General features: G+C 42.7%; 1 protein-coding gene across 1 annotated transcript in view; it reads left to right on the top strand.

Annotated features, from left to right (window-relative positions):
* MAGI2 (membrane associated guanylate kinase, WW and PDZ domain containing 2) overlaps positions 1-22,239 on the top strand; it is a 959,850-nt gene that overhangs the window by 687,752 nt on the left and 249,859 nt on the right. The window contains exon 7 of the mRNA XM_015415060.1: positions 19,536-19,593. Coding sequence (XP_015270546.1) covers positions 19,536-19,593 — 58 coding nt within the window. The remainder of the gene's footprint in view (positions 1-19,535; positions 19,594-22,239) is intronic.

Raw genomic sequence — 22,239 nt, 5'->3', positions numbered from 1 at the left:
TGGCACCCATAAGAGCCCTGGCATAAGGAGCCCAACAAAACACACACACACAGCATAAGGAGACCAATAAAATACACGCACACTGTAGCAAGGCACACAAAAACTCATAACTTGAACGAAACTTTGTTGGTCTTAAAAGTCCTGGTATTTCTCCCATGCAGTTGAGGCAGCCCAGCAAAGCAAGACCTCGTTCCCTCCCTCCCTTCAGGAAAGAGCCTCAACCAGTGAAAGGAAAGAAAGGCTTCCCTTTGTCGTCTGTAGGATTGAGGTAGCCTGGCCAGTTCCCTTCCTCCCTGTGGGAGGAGGAGTGGGAGGAGCCTCAGCCAGTTCGTTACCAGACTCAATTGCACAGGAGAGGCTTGCCTATCTATCTCTCCTGTGCCACTGAGAGAGTCTGGTAAAGCAAGCAGCAACATGGCAGCAGCAGCAGCGGCAGAACTGGAAAAGGAAGCAGGAAACAGCCAGGGCCTCGTGGGCTGGATTTCAACTCTCTGATGGCCTGATCCGGCCCTTGGGCCTCATGTTTGACACCCCTGCCTTAAAGGAACCCATTGATTTTTAAACCAATGAATCCAAGGAGATATAAATGTGATTTGTAGCTTAATGCAGTCAAGGAGACAATACAAGTCCAGATTCTTAACATCAGGCTTCATTCTTCTGTCCCTCTTTCAGCTCTGTTCTACTTTTGTATCCATCTAAGGGGTTGCCAACCTCCAGGTGGTATCTGGAGATCTCCCAGAATTACAAGTGATTTCCAGAGATTATTTTCCTGTATGATTGCTGACTTCCAGAGATTATTTTGCTGATTTCCAGAGATTATTTTCCTGTATGATTGCTGACTCTGTCCAGAGAAATTCATGGAATCTGGAGACAATTACTGTGGAGGAGAAAATTTGGGGAGGGATTTCACCTAGAATCTATGGTATACCATACACCCCCAGAGCTCCAGGAATTTCCCAACTTGGAGTTTGCAACCCTACCTCTTACTCTGCTTTCACTTTCATTACAGAGGAGACTCTATACACTCTCCCTAATGGGACACATTTCTAAGTTTCAGCAATGAAATAACTTGCAAAAAAGCTATTAAAAACACAGCAGTACTTTAAATAAACCTGGATCCTTTTGTTTCTGAACCCTACTCAGTTTGGGTTCATAATTCACTTAAAGAAAAGACTCCTATTTACAGAAGAAGAGCTGTACTTTACTGGTACACTGAAAGAAAAGAATCCTATTTACAGAAGAAGTGCTGTACTTTACTGGTGGATTCTCTCTGTGTGTGTATGCTTCTTAATATAATTTCAAACTGAGAGGGTTAATGGCTTTGACATCCAATACAAAGAAGGAGTGGGGGCCTCAAATTAACATTTGTTCTTGTTGGAGCCTTAAAAAGGTATTGTGTGGGCCACATTGCAAATTTCTTTTGAAAGTCCCTGAGTTTCAGAAGCAGTGGTGTGGAGCATTCCATGTCCAAGAAACACAAGCTTAAAATTCCTTTAGTCACAGTTCTCAGCTGTGGGAAACCTACTTCATTCATTTCATTGGCTGGTGCTGTCTGCATTTGATGATTGTTTGGAAGCTTCATCTGATGAAGAATGCAGAAAGTCTAAGAAGCCACACTTGAATAACTCTTGAATAACTCTAACAGATGACTTGCCTGTAGCTCATCACAGTTCTTCAACCCATGGGTTGGGACCACAGTTCCCTCTAAGCTGCACTAGGGGGTGCTGGCACACAAATTTTTAACAAGCAGCTCAGGGTTGTGAGCTTCTGCTCACAAGACATTTTCCCCTCCATTGGAAACAATGGAGGATGGAAGCACCTCCTTCTGGGGCCCATAGAATTGGACTCCCTTGTCCAGTATTTTTGAAACTTACGGGGGGGGGTGTTGAGGAGAAATACCAGCAGCTATGCTGCAAATTTGATGCCTTTACCTAAAAAAAACAGCCCCCCCCCAAGCTCCAGATACCCCAGATCGATTCTCCATTATAGCTTATGGGGCCTATTGACTATTTATTTATTTAGATATTTTTACCCCGCCCTCCCCGCAAGCGGGCTCAGGGCGGCTTACAGGGGGCATAAGCCCATACACAAAATCCAATAAAACCATAAAATCATAACCAAGACATTACAATTAACAATAAAGTGCTTCCATTATCAAGATGGTCTTCAGTTGTTATAGTGGTGGTCCCACTATGATAGTCCCCATAGGCTACAATGGAGCCAGGAAAAAGGTCCCCCCCCCCCGTACCCCACTTTTCAGTATGATTTGTAAGGTGCCTTGAGTCACAGGGAAAAGTGGGATATAAATATTTGAATAAATAAATAGTTTGGGCAGGTTGATAACATTTAATCAACTACTTGTTTTGTTAGGTTAGGCAGGGTTCTGACAGTGAGTGTTCCTCCTCTGTTATACTTTACCTGTAATGCTGGTTGGAGGCCAGGTCTATCAATATAGTGGAAAGGGGTGGGTGAAATTTGACTGGATTCTATTTTCTTTTATAATGTTTACATTATTCTTAAATATATAGTTTAAATATAATTTAAAATAATTTATTCTGAGTTTTTTTTCAAGGTTATTGAAGTCATCTTCTAAAAAACTAATTTATGCAATATTTAAAAATATATACACTATCAACATTAATGCCACTAGCTTTTCTAGCTCGCAAAGTAGAATTTCTGCTCCCAACAGTGTGCAGCTTAGAGGGAACATTAGCTGGGACCCACCAGTTGGTCATAAAGTCCTACCTGGGGCCCTACCTGGGAAGAGCTGCCTTTTTGTGTACAGCTTTTTGGAAATGCTGCACTGCTAGTATGCATGCATAGAGAGAAACTGTGCCAAATCTCTTGCCTCTCTTTGTCAGAGGAGCAGCAGGAAGGTGAAGAGCATTCCTCCACAGCACGTGTCTGTTGCTCACCCTGGTATACATCCTACTGCTCAGCTTCTGCTTTCTGTCCCCAGCTCTCTTGGGCTGCTGCTCATAGTCCTGGCCTTGACCCCAGTGAGTTTCTCGTAATTCCTCATTTCCTTTTCCTGTCATAGACTCCAGTGTCACATATCTTCCTGTTCTTGCTGTTCAGGGGTCCTGTACAGGGGTCATTACGTAGAAAAAGAGCTAGGGGAATTCATTAGCATAACTCATTAGCATATGCCACACCCCCTGACATTGGGGGCCCGGCGGTGGACGTGCAAGGCCAGTGGGAGTGCGAGGAAGCTCCGCCAAGGCCCTTCCTGACCCCAAGCAGGCAGGGATGGGGAGAGGCAGGGAAGCAACTTACCCTCCCTCTTCTCCTGCTCCTCCTGGCTGAATGAGGGCTGGAAGCGGGGCGGCCGGAAGCAGGGGGCAGGGCTTCGTCATGTGCCCCCCCCCCCCTAAACCTCACCCGGGGGAACTGCGTTCCCCCGCATTCCCCCCCGAAATGACCTCTGGTCCTGTGTCTGAAAAGGTTGAAGCCCACTGTGATGATTCCGCCCAACTTCCCTTTTTCTTGTCTGAGCAGTGTCTTTTCTTCTTCTTTGTTTCACTGTCTGTCCCGCCCAGTTGTTTAAATGTATATAGATATAAGCTGACCCAGCTGAGAGAACTGAGGAACTGACAAAAATTCTTCATTTGTATATGTCTCACAACGCAAGAGGCTGATGTTAATTCAAAACAAACTGCTTTATTTCACTTCTGTGGAGAAATGGCAAGTGAACAGGCAATAGGAATGAGGTAACTTTGTATAATATAAACAATAGACTGTCACAATAAAGTAGCTGTTTTGTTATACAGACAGGTCTTTTAAACTGTGGAGAGAGATCTCTTGGCAGTCACTGCTTAAAGAAACAGACATAAGCTTCTTTGTCTAAAAAATACTTAAGTTTGTGAAGGCAGGAGTATACATAAAAGTTCCAATTTTCCTTCTCAAACACTTGATAGGGATCACCCCTTTTACTAGGAGCTATTTCCCTCAGGGAGGAACTACGGGTCCCAGTTCCCTAATTCCAGGATCCTATTCGATCCTCTCACTTTCACTGTACTAACTGCCACTCTCAACTCCATTTTAACCTCCTGTCATTCAAGATTCTCAGAACAGACTAGTACATTAACCATTCACTGACCATTATTTCTCCCACCGTTTTTCTCATTGCTTCAGGGGAGGTTCTTTCAAGCTTCTTCTGTGCAGTAGGGTGTACTAGGTGTTTGCATCATTTTAAATTCCAACGGATTAAACTTCCTATATAACTATATACAATTCACACCACTTATCTATGATTTTACAACCTGCACCTTCAAGTACTTCTGGATAATGCATTGGCTACTACATTCTCTTTCCTTTTCACGCACAATGTCAAAGTTGAAATCCTGTAACAGGAGACTCCGTCTGATCAATTTGCTATTGGTACTATTTATTTGATTCAACCAACATAATGGGGAATGGTCAGTATACAACATAAATTTCCTCCCCTAGACATATGTTTTAGCTTCCCCAAGGCCAACACTATTTCCAAAGTTATTTTTTATGGCGGAGAGGTGCTGTTCTTTCTCCACTAACTTCCTGCTAAAATAAAGGATGGGATACTGGATTCCATCTTTTCCGATCTGGGTTAGCATGGCCCTTATCCAAATATTGGAAGCACACACACACACACACACACATATGTGTGTGTGTGTGTATATATAGTAAAGGGCTTCGCAAAATCAGGGGCCCTCAAGACTGGCTCTGTGGTCAGTACCTTCTTGAGGTGCTCAAAAGTAGTTTGGCATTCAGGAGTCTATTTTACTTTGTCAGTTAAGTTCATAAGAACATAAGAAGACCCCGCTAGATCAGATCAATGGTCCATCTAGATCAGCATCCTGTCTCAAACAGTGGCCAACCAGTTCCTCTGGACAGCCAACAACAGGGCATAGAGGCCAATGCCTTCCCCTGATGTTGCCTCTGGTCTCTGAGATTCAGAAGCTTAGTGCCTCTTAATATGGAGGTTCCCCTCAGTCACCATGGCTAGTTGCCATTGATAGACTTATTCTCCATGAATCTATCTAAAACTGTTTTCCTGTGGTCATCATTACATCCTCTGGCAGTGAAATCCACATTTTAATCATTCTCTGTGTAAAGTAATATTTATTTTCGTCTGTCTTGAACCTACAGCCCATCAGTTTCATTGGATGCCCTCAAGGTCTAGTATTTTGGGAGAGGGAGAAAAAATACGTTTGTCAATTCTCTTCATCCCATGCATAATTTTATAAACCTCTATCTTGTCCCCCATTAGTCATCTCTTTTCTAAACTGAAAAGTCCCAGACTCTTCAGCCTTTCCTCATAGGGAAAGTGCTCCAACCCCCTAATCATCTTGGTTGCCCTTCTCTGCACCTTTTTCCAGCTCTGCAATGGCCTTCTTGAGATACAAAGACTGGAACTGTACAACATAATCAAAATGAGGCCGCACCATAGATCTTTACAGGGGCATTACAGTATTGGCAGTTTTATTCTCTATCCCTTTCCTAATAATCCCTAACATAGAGTTTGCCTTTTTCACTGCTGCAGCATGCTGGGTTGACACTGTTATTGAGTTATCTAGTACAACCCCAAGATCTTTTAACATAAGAACATAAGAGACGCCAATGTTGGATCAGGCCAAGGGCCCATCCAGTCCAACACTCTGTGTCACACAGTGGCCAGAAATCCCAGTGCCATCAGGAGGTCCACCAGTGGGGCCAGGACATTAGAAGCCATCCCACTGTTGATCCCCCCTAGCACCAAGAAGACAGAGCATCACTTGCCCCAGAGCCCCTATCTATACCTTGTGGCTAATAGCCATTGATGGACCTCTGTTCCATATGCTTATCTAATTCCCTTTTGAAGCTGTCCATGCTTGTAGCCGCCACCACCTCCTGTGGCAGTGAATTCCATGTGTTAGTCACTCTTTGGGTGAAGAAGTACTTCCTTTTATCTGTTCTAACCCGACCACTCAGCAATTTCATTGAGTGCCCACGAGTTCTTGTATTGTGAGAAAGGGAGAAAAGTACTTCTTTCTCTACCTGCTCTATCCCATGCATAATCTTATAAACCTTGATCATGTCTCCCCTCAGTCGTCATTTCTCCAAGCTAAAGAGCCCTAAGCGCTTTAACCTTTCCTCATAGGGAAAGTGTTCCAACCCTTTTATCATTCGAGTTGCCCTTTTCTGCACTTTTTCCAATGCTATAATATCCTTTTTAAGGTGTGGTGACCAGAACTTCACACAGTATTCCAAATGAGGTTGCACCATTGATTTATATAGGGGCATTATGATATTGGCTGATCTGTTTTCAATACCCTTCCTAATAATCCCCAGCATAGCATTGGCCTTTTTTATTGCAGTCACACACTGTCTCGACATTTTCATTGAGTTACCTACCACAACTCCAAGATCTCTCTCTTGATCAGTCTCTGCCAGTTCAGACCCCATCAATGTGTATTTATATTTAGGATTTTTGGCTCCAATGTACATCACCTTGCACTTGGCCACATTGAACCCCATTTGCCATGTTGACGCCCACTTGCCAATCCTTGACAGATCCCTTTGGAGTGCCTCACAATCCTCCCTGGTTTTCACCATCGTGAACAACTTCGTATCATCCGCAAATTTAGCCACTTCACTGGATACTCCCAACTCCAAATCATTAATGAACAAGTTAAAAAGCAGTGGACTAAGTACTGATCCCTGCAGTACCCGACTGCTTACCACCCTCCACTGAAAAAATTCTCCTCTCAGTCTCAGCAAGTTCAGACTCCATTAGCCTATACTTGAAGTTGGGATTTTTTTTATCTCAGTGTACATCACTTTACACTTACCAACATTATCGCCCTCTCACGCAGTTTGTGGAGGTCCTCTCGGAGCTCTTCACAGTCAGCCTTGGTTTTCACCAGCCTGAATAATTATGTGTCACTTCAAACCTGACCACTACATTACTTACCTCCCAGTTCCAGATGATTGATGAATATATTAAATAGTCCTGCCCCCAATACTGATCCTTGTGGGACCCCACTGCTTACTTCCCTCCATTGGGAGAACTGTCTTCTTGGTAAATTCACATAACAGGGCTGCGTATATGTATGTTTGTATGTATGTATGTCATGGGTCTAGGCCATTCTTGGATAGCTTGCACTTTCCTCCAGTCTGGCTTTATAAATTCACCTTCAAGTATGTGCCCTAAATATTTTACTTGGTGTGTAGCTATTTGGCATTTTGAGGCTTTCACTGTTAAACCAGCCTCCTTTATTCTTTGGAACACTACTGGTGGATGGTGTAGTTATAAGTGGATAGCACCAACTGTGTCAATTAATTTGCCCATCCAGGATATAGGATAGGCATCAAGGACCTTCACCTTGTTCAACTGTCTGTAGTCCACACAAAATCTTACTGTCTGATCAGGTTAAGTCAAAGGACATTCTGAGGGAACAATAAGCACAAGGTTCAGCATCTCTTCAACTCCTTTTTCAATACTGGTAGCATTGGGGCCAGTTACTCTGTAAGGGGGAAGAGCAATAAGCTGGTATCTATCTTGTGCTAAGCCAATTGAGTTCTCCCTGGGAAGTTGGAAAGTATGGACTGATACTCTGTTAAAATCATTTTAACTTGCTATTGTTATTCTTTGGTAAGGGTTGGCACTAAATTCACTTTGTTATATTTCCCAAACCCATTAGTTCAATTTACTCCTTTTTTCCTTCCCTGGCCATGAGGACCAGATTACCTCTGTCATGGTAAGGTTTTAACATGTTTACATGAAATATCTTACATTGCCCACCCTCAGGATCCACATTGACTGAATAGTTTACAATAGAAACCTGGTTTACAATTTTAAAATGTCCTTACCATGCTGCTTCCAACTTGTGCTTTCTCTGAGGTTTCAAAACAAGGACTTGGTCTCCTGGCTTGAAGACTCTTTTTCTGGCCTTGGCATCATACCAGGTCTTTTGCTTCTGTTGGGCTAGATGAATGTTTTCTGAAACAGCAGCTCTCAGTTCCTGAAGATTCTCTTGTAGCTCCTGTACACAGGTGATTACATCTTTACTTTCGATGGTCTCTCTGCTCACCCATGCTCCCTTGAGGATGTCCATTGGTCCTCTCACATGACCCCCAAACAGTAGTTCAAAGGGACTAAATCCCAAACTTTCTTGTGCCAGTTCCTGATATCCAAAGAAAAGATGCTGAAGCCTTTGCTGAGCCAGTTTGGTTTAATGGTTAAGTGTGTGGACTCTAATCTGGGAGAACCGGGTTTGAATCCCCACTCCTCCACTTGCACCTGCTGGATGACCTCGGGCAAGCCATAGTTCTGTCAGAGCTGTCCTTGAAAGAGCAATTCTTGAAAGATCTATCGCAGCCCCACCTACCTCACAGGGTGTCTGTTGTGGGGAGGGGAAGGGAAAGGAGTTTTTAAGCTGCTCTGAGACTCCTTCTTCTTCTTCTTGATCCCGGTTGTTAGGATGATTCGCCGAACTGGTCTTCAGCATGTGATTCAGGATACCATTGAATCTTTCATTCAGTCCATTTGCTTGGGGAAGGCCCTGTTCATACGAGCCCATTTGGGCCGGGAGCAGGACAGAACGGGCGCGATCCCACCTCAACATCTGGGGAGCGTGCCGTCTCCGTCCCTGATCCATCCCAAATGCCGATACCGCGCCATAAAAAAGAACCACCTATCTAGGTGGTTGCATCCATTGGAGTGCCTCGAGCTGGGCTGTGGGATCGGCAGCGCGTCCTTGTACCGCTGCATCCCGGCCCCTGGCCGTACTGCGCATGCTCGAGCATGCGCAGTTCGGCAGCCTCCCCCTCCCATCGGACTTTTCCTCCCCGGCATCTGATCGTGCCGGGGAGCAATGCGCCGCGGCTCAGGGGATCCGTGAGATCCCGCCGCGGCGTCTCAAGTTTGCAGCGGCTCTGAGTAGCCTCGTTTCAGCCGTCCTGTGTGGCAGGGGCCGAAGATAAGCTGTGGTGGTGAGATATTTGATGCTATAGGCTTGCAACAACTCCTTCACTGCCTTGGGCATGAATGATGTTCCCAAATTCGTGTCAATTTCTTGCAGAAAGCCTAGCTTAGTGAAGACTGTCAAAAATGTTTCTGCTACTGTTTTGGCTTCAATGTCCTTTAAATGGATGGCTTCTGGGAATTGTGCTGAATAATCCACAATTGTTATTATATATTTATTCCCATGCCAGGTTGCTGTAGCAACTGGTCACACAATAGCTACTCCAATTTTTGAGAATGCTTCAGTCACAAGTGGAATGAGTTGTAAGCACCCTTTGTTTTGTCCTGAGCTTTGCCCACCAGCTGACATGCTTGGCAAGAATGGCAAAATGCTCTGGCATCCTTTCCCATATTTGGCCAATTATATAGTGCTTGCATCCTGTCTCTAGTTTTGTTAATTACCAAATGTCTAGACAGGGATGTTTCATGGGCAAGATGTAGAAGCTGCAATCTATATTTTCTTGGGATAATCAGCTGTTTATGCTTCTCCTATATAGCAGCACATTTTCACCTCAAAAACGTTATCTAGTCTATGATTTTAAACAAACAAGGATCCTCTACTGTTACTTCTTGGGAAGGGGTCTCAGTTTGTTGGTGCTACTCCTGCAAAGAATCATATTGCCTTTGTTCAGTTATAAATTGTACAGTAGGAATATTCTGCATCTAAATATCAGGTTTACTCACACTTAGCTCTGCCTGCGTTTGCTCTGCCAAATTACTAGATTCTGGCTGATTTCGCACTAGAGCTGCCTCGCTGTTGCGCTGCCATTTGCCCCAGTTCTGTTGGTCAATTTCACACCTGAAGCCGCACGACTGATTTTGACCCGTGGCTTCGGCCGATTTCCTCCGCAGTTTCATTGATCCTCAAAACACAAGATCACAAAACTGCGGGGAAAATCGAGCAAAGCCGTGGGTCAAAATCAGCCACGCAGCTTCTGGTGTGAAATTGACCAATAGAACTGGGGCAAACGGTGGCGCAACAGCGAGGCAGCTCTACTGCGAAATCAGCCTCTGTTTCCATAGCAACCTCGCTAGCTTCTGGCCTGGTAAACAATTCTGAAGCCTAAATCTGAGGCATACTCCAGATTACTACATTAACCAATCTGGTTTGTGATGACAAGGTTTTGTTCTGTTGTGAGTCCATACCTAACTCTCACTCTTTCTTTAAAAAGTAAATAATTGGAGGTTTCCTCATCTCTCGTTTCTGAGTAAACTTCACTCAGTCCTCCATAAATCTGTGGGTGTAAAATATCATCCTGTCCTCCTCTGTATAAGACCTTTCAAAGGTAATAAAGATGTCTCCACGTCATCCCCTTTTTGATACAATGGAAACTTCTTTTTTTCCACTGAGGCATTTTCTACACTACTTGGTGGAAGTGGTAATTCTGCCCTCAGCTGCATCTTCTTCATCCTCATCCGAAACATTTCTTTTGCATGTTCTCTCTCAGCTTCCCTCTCTATCTCCTGCTGTGCCATCTTAGCTTTTTCCTGTTCTCTCTCAGCTTCAATTCTAGCTAACTGTATTTGGGTTTATTTATTTATTTATTTATTTCAATTTGTATGCCCCCTAGCCACAGGACTGGCTCAAGGTGGCTAACAACATTTAAAACACTAGAACAATAAATACATTAAAATACATTAATAAATTGTTCCTCTTCTGCCTCTATACTAGCGTTTCTCTTTTCTGCCTTAATCCTGGCTTTTTCCTTTTCTGCCTCTTTTTTAACCCACTGCAAATAATAAATGTACTGTAGATAGCCAAAATAAAGCCCCATAAAATTGTATCTGTGTTTGTTTTGTTATTCTTAATCTTACAGCATATAGAAAATCTTGCAAACGTATACAAGAGATAGGAATCTCAAAGGACACTAAACCAAATGTCAGTAAGGAAACTGGAAACATTAATCAGTCTTTTAATACCATCCTAAGGCTGTGTAACAGTTTCACTACCAAATGTCAATAACGAAACTGGAAATTCTCATACAGTCTTTAACATTGCCCAAAGGTTATGTAACACTTTCACTAAAGGTCCAGTATTTCAGAAGAAGCCGGTCACTAGCATATCCTCTTACAGGCTTACCATCTGTCAAATTTTCCTGTTTCATTGGGGCTTTGTCAAATATACTACCAGACAAATTAGTAATACAGATGTATGTTGGTTCTTACTTCACCAAGAAGCTAAATGGATTTTTAAATTAAAAACATTGCACCCAAAAGGTCTTAATATGAGTAATGACCCTACATGTTATTTGTAAATACAAGTTGGTTGTATATGTTGGATATTTGATAATTTTGTGGTGTGGTATGACCTTTTTTTTTTTGGCCCCCCGAAGGGGATTTTTTTATTGCATTTTCTATAACTAAACACTACATTGAAAAAATAGGAAAGGGTCTACAAACTATGGGATAAAGAAAAGAAACCTCTAAAAACCCAAGAGTGGGTGTCATTCAAACTGCTTTAAAAACAATGCTTATATAGCTGAATACTCAAATAGGCCCATTGAACATGTTCATCAAACTTCTATTAAACTACTAGTCTAAATTAAAGCATCACTACTATGACTTCATAAAGAGCCGAAGACACCATAATTTGATCATTTTTTAGAGCTTCAAATTATGATAACAACTCATTTTTTGTTCTTTTTCTTCCTCAATTGGTAGGGCAGCTGCCCCCAAATCTGAGTCTGATTCTTCGCCAGAAGATGACCCTGCTCCATCTCCACCACCCTCCTTGGAGCTTTCGTTTTCTTCCTCTTCTTTCACATCTGCTGGGCGACTATGAAGATGTAAAAATTCTCTTGCCTTTTCCACAGTGTCAATTTTCTCTTTCTCATTCACAAACTTGAAGATGACTCCTTCAGGCATAATCTATCTGTAGGCAATTTGTTTCTTTTGTAGAAATAAAACCAAGTCTTTATATTTGCGTCTTTTCCTCCTTATTTCAAATGGAATATCCTTTAAGACTTTTATCTCTTAGCCTTTCATTTTCAGGGTAGCCCCATTAGCCGCTTTAAGAATTTATCTCTCACGTTTCTTCTGGAGAATCTCACCATCACTTCTCCAGGCAGATTATTTTTCTTTATAAATTCTGTATATGATCTGAAGACCATATCAATGTCACTTTGCAGAGTTTCAGCTTTAATATCTGCCATTTGCCCCAGGGCTTCGCACATTATCTGTATGAGATTCTCCCCTTTTTCCTCAGGAATCCTTTGAAATCTTAGGACATAGCTTGCCCTTTCCATTTGCAGCTGTAGCAGTTATTCATCTGTTTGACGCTTCTTTTCCATTGCCTTCATTTGTTTCTGTAGCTTTTTGGCATTGGTATCATTTTCTTTAAGTTCCTTCTCAATTTGATCTGTTTTTTGACAGTCTCATTCATTTGAGATTGTTGTGCATCAGTTTCCCAATTTATTGCCGTCACCTGTTCCAGCAGAGGGTGCAGTGCTTCATTTAGCATCCTTTTCAGGTCTGTAGTTGTGTCCTGTCTGGGCACAACACTCGCTGGACTGGCACTTCCGGCAGGTTTAGCTTTCGCTATCTTTTCTTTCTCCTCTTTCCTCGTTGGAGGCGCCATATTTGAGGATTTGTTTACTTTTCACCAAAAGTTAACACAGTCTCTAAAGTTCTCCAATAAGCTTGGTAAGTTCTTAAAAGTCCTCTATTTTGGTCTTTTTCACTTCACGAGCCCCCCCCCCGCTTGAACAGTAAATTTCTCTTATGTTTGTCTTATTGGAGGAGAGTCCCCTTCCCCCTTGCTTTCCGCGGGGCGGCTTTCAGCTTTCCCCCCTAATGTTCTCGCTTAAACTTGACTCACAGTTCAATGGCAACACAATTCTTGATTCGCTTAAAATGCCGATCGCTTGATCACCCGGCACTTGAACCGGTGTACACTTCTAGTTCCATCAGGAAGTTCTGTAGCAGGATCCCCTCGCCGGCAGCCTCTGTGGCTCTGTGGGGGATGCAGACAATCGCACACCCTCCTTGCCACAGGCTCTGGCAGTTGCGTCCCAGAGGTCCAGGAGGAGACAGCCACCATGGCGAGCGTCGAAGCCGGAAGTCCAATGTGATATGACTTTAAGAGGAACCCTAGCTTCAGATTGGAGACACTGAGTTGTTAAACATGTTGGTGCATATCTGTCAGACCCAGGTTAGAACATCATTAAGATTTGTGTAGCCAAATAACTGCATGAAGGAACGCTGTTAAGAAATCTTTTAGAAGTTGATTCTTTGGCCTCAAGGAATGTTGATTGACATTGTCCTGTGGTTTCCAATTTGATGTGCTGATTTTTACTAGATAATGTTTGTTTCATAGAATGTTAACCTTAGGAACATATTGAAGTATCAGTCACCTCTTTGACAAAGCCTGAATGAAATGGAAAAATTTGAAAGCTGGTGAGCCTGTAAGAGGATATCCTACAGTGACCAGCTTCTTCTGAAATACTGGACCTTCAGTGAAAGTGTTACATGACCTTATGGCAGTGTTAAAGACTGTATGAGCACTCCCAGTTTCCTTTTTGACATTTGGTAGTGAAACTGTTACAATAGGTAGACTTGGGGTGATGTTAAAGACTGAGTGTTCCAGTTTACCAATTTACATTTGATTTAGTGTCCCTTGAGGTTCATATCTCTTCTATATGTTTGCAAGATTTTCTATATACTGTAAGATTCTCTTATCTATGCATGATTAAGAATAATGAAACAGACACAGATACAATTATTTGTTTAGTCTTTATTTTGGCTATATACAGTATGTTTTTTATTTGCAGTTTGTTCCACTGTATATCTCACTTTGTTTGGTATCTATTTTAACCAATTCAGTTTTCATTTTCATAATTTCCACCTCCTGCCTAGGACTTTCCCCAGGTGTAGCTTCTTCTCCTCCTTGACTATCCCCATGTGCCTCACCGGGTCTGCATGGTGATGCCATTTCTGACAGGAATTCTGAGGTAATTCCTCCCCTTAACTTATTATAAAGTTCCTCACAATCATATAAGATATTTTCTTCGTGTGTGTGTGTGTGTAGTTTGTTTTGGGACAAATTAGTAGTGGGTTTTATTTTCAGATCACAACGCTACTACCAAATATAACAATTCCCCTCAATTTCCCCTTTTCTTTTTCTTGGCTGAGTAGTCCTTCTTCTGTGTTGTGCTGACTGTCCCACCCAGTTGTTTAAATGTATATAGATATAAGCTGACCCAGTCTAGGGAACTGAGGAGCCAACAAAAATCATTCATTTATATATGTCCGATAATGGCACATGAGAGGCTGATGTTAATTCAAAACAAACAAACTGCATTATTTCACTCCTTTAAGGAAATGTTCCAATAGGTATCACATTTGGAACTTGGCAGGTGAACAGGCAAATATAAACAATAGAGAGTTTATCACAATAAAGTAGATGTTTTGTTATACAGACTAAGACTTTAAAACTGTGGAGAGAGATCTCTTGGCAGTCACTGCTTAAATAAACAGGCATAAGTCTCTTTGTCTCAAAATTAGTTAAGTTTGTGAAGGCAGGACATCCACACAAGTTACAATTTTCCTTCGTAAACATTTGATAGGGATCATCTCTTTTTATTAGGAGCTGTTTCCCTCAGGAAAGGACTACAGGTCCCAGTTCCATAATTTCAGGATACTCTTCAATCCTCTCACTCTTCTTAACTGAACTTCATAGTTCTAACTGCCACTCTCAGCTGTCACTCTTAACTGCTGGTTTCAACTGTAGAATTCCATTTAAGCCCCCTGTCAATCAAGGTTCTCAGACAGGGCTAGCACATTAACCATTCATTGTCCGTTACACCCACTGACTTATTGTACCAGCAGACTGATTCAGGTACACCTTTCTGTTCTTGTGTGGATATGTAGCCTTTTTGTATGTAGCATTGTCCTTTGTTTGGGTTTACAGGTATTAATTTCTCACCAGAGAATATATTCCATTGTCTCAAGACAGATGCCAAGACATTAATGCTGCTAACCTAAACAGTTCTTATCTCTATCTTCTATAACACTGTTCATTAGTGAAGGCACCAAAGGAGCCATAACCACTATTAGTTTTCTCAACAGTGAAACCAAGTTTAGTTGCATTAGTTGTTCCAACAGTGTTTATTTAGCAGAGTAAGCAGAGGTCATTTTGGGGGGATCGTGGGGGATCGCAGTTCCCCCGGGTGAGGTACAGGGGCGGGGCACATGATGAAGCCCCACACCCTGCTTCCGGCCGCCCCGCTTCCAGCCCTCATTCAGTCAGGAGGAGGCAGGAGAAGAGGGAGGGTAAGTTGCTTCCTCCCTGCCTCTCCCCACCCCTGCCTGCCTGGGGCCAGGGAGGGCCTTCGCGGGGCTTCCTTGCACTCCCGGCCTTGCAGGTCCATCGCCGGGCCCCTCATGGGGCTCGGCAGTGGAGCTGCAAGGCCGGCGCCGGTGGCTGGGACCATTGGGGGCGGGGTGTGTGGCCTTATGACACACTTCCGGTGATGTCAGGGGGTGTGGCCTTATGACACACTTCCGGTGATGTCGGGGTGTGGCATATGCTAATAAGTTATGCTAATGAATTCCTCTAGCTCTTTTTCTACAAAACGACCCCTGAGAGTAAGTGAAGTGCAGCAGAATAATGCAGCACAGAAACATGTGTATTTCACTTCTAAGAATAGATTCACTTAAAAATTAGGGAAAGGATTACATGGAAAGAAAACAACAACAGTCTAACTAACTCATCTTTCTAGTTCTGATCTACTCCATCTTGTTTCTTTGTTCCCTCTGACCCTAAGAAGGAAGGAATGGAAGTCCCCCCCCGAGATCCACCCCTCATGTACAGTGTTTCCTGCCTACCGACCTCCAAAAGATAGATTCCTGGGTTTTAGGCAAGAGAACAAACCCAAATGAGGACTAGAAAACACAGTGTCTAAACTCCCAATTTAGAAAATGCCTATTTTGCTTTTTCTCAAAACATAAAAATGAAGCACCTTTTGTAATCTTTGGATTTCATTGCAGATACAGAAATGATACCATTTGTTTAAGAACATAAGAGCCCTTCTGGAACAGACCAGTGGTCCATGTAGCCCAGTATCCTGTCTCACACAGTGGCCAACAACAGGACATAGAGGCCAAGACCTTTCCCTTATGTAGCTTTCTGGCACTGGGATTCAGAGACTTGGTGCCTCTGAATGTGGAGGTTCCCCTCAGACACCATGGCTAGTAGCCCCTGATAGACCTGTCCTCCATGAAACTATCTAATCCCCTTTTAAAGCTGTCTGTTCCTGTGGCTATCACTGCATCCTCTGGCAGCAAATTCCATATTTTAATCACTCCTGTGTAAAGAACTATTTCCATTTGTCTGTTCTGAATCTACTGTTCATAAGCTTCATTGGATGCCCTCAAGTTCTAGTATTTTGGGAGAGGGAGAAAACATTCTCTTTGTCTACACTCTCCACCCCGTGCATAATTTTATAAACCTCTATCATGTCCCCCCTTAGTCATCTCTTTTCTAAACTGAAAAGTTCCAGACTTCTCAGTGTTTCCTCTTAAGGAAGGTACTCCAACCCTCTAATCATTGTGGTTGCCCTCTTATTTAGTGATACTGAAAATCACAAGCCAGCTTAAAGCAAAGGTAACAGGCAGCACTTAAAACAGTAGTTCTATAGCAAACTGTGCTCTGCAAGGTGTATCTGGCAACTTTCAGCTAGTAGCTCAGAGAATGAGTGCTAGTAATTCTGTTTTACTGGTCTGCATAGAATGTTAATTAAATATAGTTCACAGCGTTCATTGTGGATGGAAAAATAAAATTAACACATAGCCTTATGAGGAATTTATATGGTTTTTTATGACCCACAAAGGCAAAGCTGAATTTTTTTTCCAATGGAGGTAATATAGTTAGCAGTTCTGCCCATGGCTTTCAGAAATTGGGCCCTTCATAATAGTCGCAACTCATTAAATTTTTAACAGACTTTTACACTCAAAAATGGGATTTGCTATCTGAACTCTTTACCAGTTTGGTCAGCTCACACATACCATTATGCATAATTAAGTTAGAAAAACATAGAGGAGTAAACTAATATCAAATCATAAATTTATTCCAATTTTTTCTTTTGCATAATTATAGAGAACAATGCTTCTGAAGGAGCTTGTGAAAGAAGTGTTGTTTCCATTTCAGATGAAGTGTGTACTTAAATGGGTTGTTTTAAGACTTGGGCTTTTTTATTTAAACTATTTCTGCAGCTGTGGTCAGATGTGCCATTTGGCGTCGTTGGGAAGTGCTCCTATTTCATCTGTTGGTATTTGAAACAAAGTTGCTTGATCAGGCATCCATTTCGCTGCGGGCTTAGCCCATCACTGCGCGATGAGATGACATGGATGGGCGAGGGGGGGTTGCCTGTTTTTCTGCATGCGCATAAATGAGGGTGCAGTTTTTGGCACATGCACTTTCCAACTTCTGGGAGTCGAGTCTCTGCTTTGACCACTCACCGATCCTTCCACAGAGCACTGTGATCCCTTTGGTTCACAGTGAGCCGTGGTCACTTGACAAAGATCACTCCCTTTCCTGCTTGTTTTCAAAGCTGGCCTAGAGATGGGGGTGATTATGCAGTTATGCGCGTATTGCTAAGCGAGCAAAAAATGGTGCCCAGTTGGGATGGAGTGAGCAGACCATCCCAATGGCCTGATAGCACGCTTGAGTGATCAGACTTGGGAAAATTCATCCGTGGCCCATCAGCAAGCGTTAGGACCGGACATTCCGCAGTGTCTTTTTACTGCGTTTCAGGGGTGGGGCAGAACAGGGTGCCAATGACTGTGGAAACTTTGAGAGATGTTGCTGTCTGATCGTGCACTTTAGATCCATCTGGGATCAGCAGCTATATCGGATTTAAAGGCACATCTGATCGCAGCCTACCTTGCTTTTATCTGGCAAAGGACTCAAGGTGACTCTAGATTAAATTATAGAACACTAACAGTTTTTTCTGCTACTGGGCACTTTTCTGTCTTCTTAAGGTTGTTCTATGTAAAGGGAACTATGAAAGATAAAATTAGGATAATACAACTCATTTAGGAGAACTTCATAGTATTATTATACCCATTCTGGGTTCCCTGATCACCCTGGGAGCCCACGGAGCTGAACAAATCATGTGATTTGTTTTGATGCAGTGTTTGGGTAGGTCCAGATAGTGTGGAAACAGCATGGATAACATCTTTGGGGTAACTTTCTCTGGCACTGCTCTTCCCCCCTCATGTGTGAATATAATGCAAGTATGGATTAGTATATTATTTCATCCCACATACACATTTTTGTTAAGTGTCTGTGGAAACAGTGCCTATGATCAGTCAGATACATTTATGTGACAGAGTCTGTGTATAATATATTGGATTGTAGATGGGGGAAAGGATGATAAAACTACAAATATATATAGTTATTAAAATAAAAATCAAGTTATAAATATGCCTTATCATCTTAGCACGTCAAATTTAAAACAAAGTTACAATTATCATTCATAATGCCTCTTCTCACACAGTGGAAGGAATATTGTAATCACCAGCCTGATATGGAATTAATACAAACAATACTACAGAGAGTGACAGTGAAACTGAGGTGCCCCAGCATCCTCTAGTTAAATCCTGTTGAAATAGATAAGTGGACATGGATATATTGCAGACAGTTCTTTGAATCTGCAACAATTCATGTGTGAATGGCTTTCATTGCCAATTAATTCTCCCCCCCCCCGAAAACCCACGTCACTGATTTGAATTAAGTATCTCATTTGGCAGGAATAGCACCATTTCTAATGCACAGCCACCATCCTGCCTATGTCCACAATAAAGTGTCTTTATGCAGTTTTTGTACTGTGCATAGTGCATATGTCTTTTCTGATGGTACAAGTTTGCAGGAGTTGTAATCATTGTTCTCTCTAAGCTGAGTCAGTGTGAGCTAGCTCACAGTTTTTTAGCCTTCAGCTCAGGAAGGATGGCTCCAGAGCAAACTTATTTATGCAGTAGCCCAATCATTTGCTCACAACTTTAATGCCAGTAGCTCACAAAGTAAAACTTTTGCTCACAAGACCCTGCAGCTTAGAGGGAACATTGGTTGTAATGGATACTCCCGCTGTCTCTGCTGTATGAAGCTAAATAAGGAACTAAGCAATGCAAGTTTTAGGTTACTGCCAACGGTATCATTATAGCATTTAAAACCGTAATGTACAGTTCAGAAAACACTTACTTTGATTTTCTTTGTTTTCACTGTCTGTGATCATTAGCATTTCTTGGAGGGGAGAGGATTTCCTTGGACAATGATACCACAGATAAATACACTACTATTTCTGGTGGGGACAACTGTTTGCACAGCAAGAGAGAACCTAGGCTGTATTCTTCTTAGACAGTTTTTCATGCCAGTTTTCAAGCCAAAAAGTACTTTCAACTGGCATGGAATGCATCTAGAATTTGGCATTGCTTTTGAGCATTTTATTTAACTGTGTTACATAGTTATCATGTTTGACAATATTCTTTCATTATTATTAGAAATCTCGGCATCCCGTGCTGTGTTTACTGAGAAGCATTACTCTTTGTTTTGCAGAGCTACCATATGGCTGGGAGAAGATTGATGATCCCATTTATGGCACTTATTATGTTGAGTAAGTTTCCAAGTCCAGTTTTAACTTCCTATCAATATCATATAAACTGTTATTGATGTCCTGTGCTGTGCTTCACTTGAAGAGGTCTGTGCCCCATTGTTATTCAGCTACACTTTGAAATCTGGTAGGACCAGAAGCTGGATACACTTATGAGATCCAAAGATATGGGAATCCTCATGGGAACATAAGAACATAAACTGAGCCTGCTGAATCAGACCACTGGGCCCCATCTAATCAAGCATTTTGTTTCACACAGTGACCAAACAGTTGCCCAGGAGGGCCAACAAACAGACCACAGAGGCCAAGGCCTTAACTTGCTGCTGCCTTCCATCTCTGGTATTCAGAGGTTTGCTGCCTCTGTAGATGGAGGCTCCCATTAGTCACCATGGTTAGTAGCCACTGATGGACCTCTCCTCCATGAATCTGTCTAACTCTCTTTTAAACCTTTCTGTGCTTGTGACCATCACTACATCCACTAGGAGTGAATTCTACAATGTGATTACTTGTTGAGGAAACAGGTCCCCCAGGTTTGCAGAACTATCTGTTTTTAGTCATTGTGAGACCGATCCACAGATTTTGGTATCTACAGATGAGCCCATATGTGACTATTAGAATGGGGTAATTTTTTTACAACATCCACACACCATTTACAAAAGAAAATGCCACTTTAAATGTTTTCTTAACTACCCCGACTTGGAAAGCCCAGGCAAGCCCAATCTCATCAGATCTTGGAAGCTAAGCAGGGTCACCCCTGACAAATACTTGGATGGGAGACCTCTAAAGAATACCAGGGCCGGGATACAGAGGCAGGCAATAGCAAGCCACTGAGATGTCCAAGCCCCACTAGGGGTCTCCAGAAGTCAACCATGACTTCCAGGCACACACACATAAACACACATACACAATACTCACAAAAAAACCCTAAATGTTTTCTTAACTGGGTTCTTGTGTTTAGAAAGCTTTGTATGCATTTGCCATCCACCATGTACTTAGTGCACATAAGGACAAGTAAAATTAATAAATGTACTTCATAAAGATTATATTTCAAATATGCAACCAGTGAATGAGAAGGAAATATAAAGTGATTCTCAACAGCTTTGCACTTCACGTAGTCACATAGCTAAGTCATTTGGGAGCTTCTTACTTGGCCTCTGTGCTGTGAAGGACATCAGAACAGGAGCCCAGTTAGTTTGCTGGCATCTTCCTACTCACCAGAATCTATGCTCAAGCCCAGAAGCCAGAGCTGGAACTTGTCCCCGACTCGGAACAGCTTTCATAGCAAAGTTTATCTCTTCAGCCATTTTATTTGACCATACCTAAAACATGCCCACATGATGATTATATGGGGCAGCTAACCAGATGAGATCTGTTCAGATCCTGTAGGTCATGTGGTGAGTCATATGACACTTCATTACAAGGGCGTAGACTTTCCAATTTCCCGGGGGGGCTGGGGCTGGGCCAGAGGCATTGCTGTGCTAGGTCCTTAAAAGAACCGAGGCCCAGTGACATCATAGGGAGGAGCCAGTGACATCACAGGCCATTGTCACTATTTATGGAGGCGGAGCCATGTAGGATTTAGGAAGGGGCTCTCCAGAAATTTAGGAGGGCCCGGGAACCCTTGGGAGCCACCCTAGCCAGTTTGGTGTAGTGGTTAAGTGCACGGACTCTAATTTGGGAGAACCGGGTTTGATTCCCCACTCCTCCATTTGCACCTGGCTGGATGACTTTGGGCAAGCCATAGCTCTGATAACAGCTGTTCTTGAAAAAGAGCAGTTTCTGTCAAGAGCTCTCTCAGCCCCACCTACCTCACAGGGTGTCTGTTGTGGGGAGGGGAAGGGAAAGGAGTATGTAAGCCGCTCTGAGACACCTTTGGGTAGTGAAGGGTGAGGTATAAATCCAATCTCTTCTCTTCTAGCCAGATTAAGCTGGGCTAGGTGGTGCTGGCACACAAAATTGTAACAGGCAGTGCAGGGATTACTGCTTTCAGCCCACAAGGCATTTTCTCTCTATTGGAAACAATGGAGGATGAGGGCACCTACTTCTGGGGCCAATAGAATTGGGCCCCCGGGTCCAATCTTTTTGAAACTTGGGAGGAGGTTAGAGGAGAGGCACCAGCAACTATGCTGCAAATTTGATTCATTTCCCTCAAAAAACAGTCCCCCGAGCTGCAGATACCCCCAGATCGATTTTCCATTATAGCCTATGAGGCCATTGACTATAATGGTTACCATAGGCTACAATGGAGCTGGAAAAATGATATTTTATTTTGTTGCACACCCCTATTATGCTTTCCAGTGTGACTTGTAAGCTGCCTTAAGTTACAGGGAAAAGTGGGATATAAATATTTGAATAAATAAGTAGTTTGGACAGGTTGATAACATTTAAACAACTTCTTGTTTGTTAGATTACGCAAGGTTCTGGCAATGATTGTCTCACCTCTGTTATATTTGACCTGTAATGCTGGTTGTCATATTACACTAAAAAACACAAAGTAGACTGCAAGAGCCCCCCCTCCCAAGTGCTGGTACATTTTCTATGGCTCAGCACGGGGTGACAGTCTGAGGCCAGCTCTACCAATATAGTGGAAAGGGGTGACCCATTCTCTGGAGGGCAGGTCTACCAATATAGTGGAAAGGAGTGGGTGAA

The sequence above is a fragment of the Gekko japonicus genome, unplaced genomic scaffold (genome assembly GCF_001447785.1).
Source record: "Gekko japonicus isolate JY-2015 unplaced genomic scaffold, Gekko_japonicus_V1.1 scaffold5, whole genome shotgun sequence".
Classification (NCBI taxonomy): domain Eukaryota; kingdom Metazoa; phylum Chordata; class Lepidosauria; order Squamata; family Gekkonidae; genus Gekko; species Gekko japonicus.
The sequence above is the reverse complement of the archived record's forward strand: the minus strand, read 5'-3'. Positions and strand labels throughout refer to the sequence as shown.